The sequence below is a fragment of the Punctularia strigosozonata genome, assembly GCF_000264995.1.
Source record: "Punctularia strigosozonata HHB-11173 SS5 unplaced genomic scaffold PUNSTscaffold_4, whole genome shotgun sequence".
NCBI classification, from domain to species: Eukaryota; Fungi; Basidiomycota; class Agaricomycetes; order Corticiales; family Punctulariaceae; genus Punctularia; species Punctularia strigosozonata.
The window spans coordinates 16,710-20,310 of record NW_006767436.1 but is presented as its reverse complement, the minus strand read 5'-3'; the positions used below and the strand labels follow the sequence as shown (position 1 = coordinate 20,310).

Below are 3,601 nucleotides of genomic sequence, written 5' to 3'. Positions count from 1 at the left end.
TGCAGCTTCCACCCCGCCCCTGCCGTCTGCCCTCCCCGAGCGCGAGCCGCCAACGCGGTCTCGCTCGGCGCCGCTTCCGCCGCCCGCCCGCCTTCCGCCCAGCGCCAGCCGCGAGCCGCCAATGCGGTCGCGTTCGGCGCAACTTTCCTCCCCCGCCCCTGCCATCTGCCCTTCCCCGAGTGCGAGCCGCCAACGCGGTCGCGCTCAGCCTAGCTTCTACCCACCATCTCCACCAGTCGCCTCCCCGCCCAGCCCCGAGCGCGAGCCGCCAACGCGGTCGCGCTCAGCTCAGCTCCCAACCCCCCATGGCTGCCTTTTTTTGCCCAACCCCGAGCGCGACTGCCAACGCGGTCGCGCTCGGCGTCGCGTCGTCTCCCTGCCCCTCTTGCTCGCCCAGCGCGAAGCGACCACCTTCGCTCGGTGTCACCTCCCCTTCGCTCTCTTTCGCCCAACGCCAAGCGTGAGCCGCCAACGCGGTCGCGCTTGGCAGCTTCCTCCCCCTCTCACCTATCGCCCAGCCCCGAGCGTGAGCCGCCAATGCGGTCGCGCTCGGCGTCTCCGCTGCTTCAATGCGCCCACCTCCACGGCGCCAATACACTCGACGTCTTCTGCGCCAACGCGCTCGACCCGTCTGCGCCAACGCGCTTGACCCGTCTGTGCCAACGCGCTCGACCCGTCTGCGCCAACGCGCTAACCCCTGGCTCTGCGAACGTGCACGCTCTTTGCGCAGCAGGTCCTGAGCGAATACAGGCTCTGTCCGGTCACTCTGTTCGCTGCAGCTCTGCCCCCACACCCACCGACCTCGCCGCGTGACAGGTCCAAGCGGCCGGTCCCGCCCCCGAAGGACGTCCCCGAGCATGCCCGAGTGCCGCCCACAGACGAGCACGATCGCCCATGCTCTCCGTCCAGGCACGTCACCTCTCCACCCCGCAACTCGCCATGCCCTCCGCTGACGTCGCCGAATTCTCGCGATGGCTCAAGATCAGCTCGGCGGCCTTGCCCCGCGCCTCATCCCAGGCGACCGCGGACCCGTCCTCGCTCTCCTCGTGCAACCTCTACAACCCGCACGCGGACCCACCCCCGATGCGGCACGCCGAGCCCGAGGCGATCTCGGACGCCACCTCGAGCTCGTATGCCCCGTGCCATCACCACCAGCGCGTCTCCCAAACAGGCGGGTCTCGAATGCGGAGCTCTTGGCGCGTCTCACCCGCTCTTCGACCCGCGCAAGGACAACCCCGTCCGATTGACCGTGTTCACGCCACTCTAGGCAACTTGGACCTGCTCTACTCTTGCCCACTCAATGGCATCCCGATACCCCGTGCTTGGTGGGTGCACTGCAGCCGCGCACCGCGGTTGGCTCAGCATTAACCTAGTGCTTGTTGTGATGTATTTGTTTGATATACCTCGATGCCATCCGTTCTGGCTTCGTGGAATAACCTCCGCTGAACTTCATGAGGGATGATAAGGAGATTGAATCATATATATACATACACATGTAATGGGTAGATGTAATTACCAATGACCAAACTCTGAAGACATCTAACAAGATGTGACATACAGTCTAGAGTTTATGGTCATATCTGAGCCACAATATATCATATTTGAGAGCCTATGGATGTTACAGATCACCAAAATATGCCCAAAAAAGTGAATAAAAATCCACATATTTGGGCACATTTCACCAAAAATGTGACAAATGCTCAGGGGGACCTTCCATATTTCCTACTTTTTGGACTTCTGTGCTGGTATGTGCTGTTATATACTGTAAAGGGTCCCAACATAGCTTTATCTACATGGATAGTCTAGTAATTACTTGACATCTCTGCCCTTTATGATACTAATTCACAGAGGGGGTGTTTCCTGATGACGTTTTGTAACAGTACAGGTACCGTTGTTGAGGGGTAAGCAAGCCAGCTCGTCGAGGAGGTATTTGCCCACGATCACGAATGCGCTTGTCCTCCGAGTCCGAGCTGTTTTGTCGCTTCACAAGGCTACTTTCTATAATGAGCAAGTACTCGATCGATCAAGGCGACCACCTTTCTACTCGACTGTGATAGCTGACTCACCCACAAGCGCCTGCGATGGGCGTATCGATCATTTACGCGTTCGAGGTTGAGCAGGCAAAACTGAATATATGACATTCCGTAGTGCCGGATCCCATTCCCTACATCCTGTCCTGGCTCGCAACTAGTGCGAGGCCCTTGGGCCCGGCTGTTCTGGTATTGGGACCGCGCTGGTGAATACTACCTACCTACGTACCAATCAAGTCAAATGTCTGAACCAACTTCGTTGCTCCAGGCCTTCTCAGCTGTGAGTTCACGTTGCTCCAGTTCCTTCAAGTCGAATGCCAAAACGCTCACCACTGGCGCTGCCAGATCCGGAAGAACTTTTTGATAACTCCACTGCTCGGGTGTCCTTTGGACACCTTGTTCACCTCGCCAAACGACGTCCGCGCCAAGCTTCAACGTCGCATTGATTCTCTATTCCTCGTGCAGAAAAGAAGGCATTCCCGCACTATGCTCATCGGCGCCGGTGACCACCACGAAACCATCAATGTCACCCGCTCAGCGCCCCTCACCCTGCTCGTACGTCCAAGCCCTTCCCTCCGTCCGTCCGTTCGTCCTCCCCTCTCGCCCCATGTCCTGACCTGCATACCAGGGCCAACATACCGCCAACACGTTGCTGACTCCGACAAACGCCTCCGCCCTTCCCAACCTCGTCCGCATCTCCAACAATTCCTTCGTGCACGCCGGCCAAGACGACGCCTCCTCCGCCGTACTCGTCGTGTTGCCCAACGCCGCCGGCGCGCTCACCGGCTTCAGCCGACTGGCGCCCCTCTCCAACCCCATTTCGGCAACGTCGACTTCCGGGCGTACAACCTCGACTTTGTCAACCTCGCTATACGCATCCCTTTGATCTTATCTCATTTTAACTTATGTATTCATCGTTGAGAGCGCATATATTCCCACGTACGTGCGTTGCTGACAAAAATTGATGTGCAAACACAGGCCAACTACGCGATCTCGCAAGCGCTCGTGACGGACATATCGTACGCGAACGCGTCCTTCTACGGCTGCTCGTTCGCGAGCTACCAAGGCACGTGGTACACCGGCCGGAACGGGAGCACGTACGTCGTCGACTCGATCGTCTACGGCCAAACCGACTGTACCGTATACCTCCACTCGCGTCACCTCTTCATTCTCGAACTTACCTTCTCGATGTCGTTTCTTTCTTTCTTTCTTTCTTTCTTTCTTTCTTTCTTTCTTTCTTTCTTTCTTTCTTTCTTCTTTCTTTCTTTCTTTCTTTCTTTCTTGCAGACCTGTTCGGCTTCGGCACCACGTGAGCTCCTCATCGCTCGTATTGATGAGCAAACAGCTTGACGTAGGCAAACTTTTTTGTTAGTTGGTTCTAACGCGTCGTGCTCGCCAACAGGGCCTGCGGCGGCGGCCTCGTCACCTGGAAGGGCACCAACCTCACCGACGCCCCCGGCAATCGGTACGGCGCCTACATCGCCAACTCTGCCATCGTCCGCGTACGCCCCCTACTCCTTTCTCTCCCCTCGTATCCACGCACCGACGAAACGATCGATAGTCCCCCGACG

General features: G+C 58.0%; 1 protein-coding gene across 1 annotated transcript in view; it reads left to right on the top strand.

The window, feature by feature from the left end:
• Positions 1–2,122: 2,122 nt before the first annotated feature.
• Positions 2,123–3,601, top strand: part of PUNSTDRAFT_125138 (uncharacterized protein) — a gene marked incomplete at its 3' end in the record, with an annotated part of 3,284 nt that continues 1,805 nt past the window's right edge. Inside the window, exons 1-6 of the mRNA XM_007381581.1 lie at positions 2,123–2,236; positions 2,299–2,310; positions 2,376–2,585; positions 2,659–2,872; positions 2,953–2,969; positions 3,009–3,127. Coding sequence (XP_007381643.1) covers positions 2,517–2,585; positions 2,659–2,872; positions 2,953–2,969; positions 3,009–3,127 — 419 coding nt within the window. The 5' untranslated portion in view covers positions 2,123–2,236; positions 2,299–2,310; positions 2,376–2,516. The remainder of the gene's footprint in view (positions 2,237–2,298; positions 2,311–2,375; positions 2,586–2,658; positions 2,873–2,952; positions 2,970–3,008; positions 3,128–3,601) is intronic.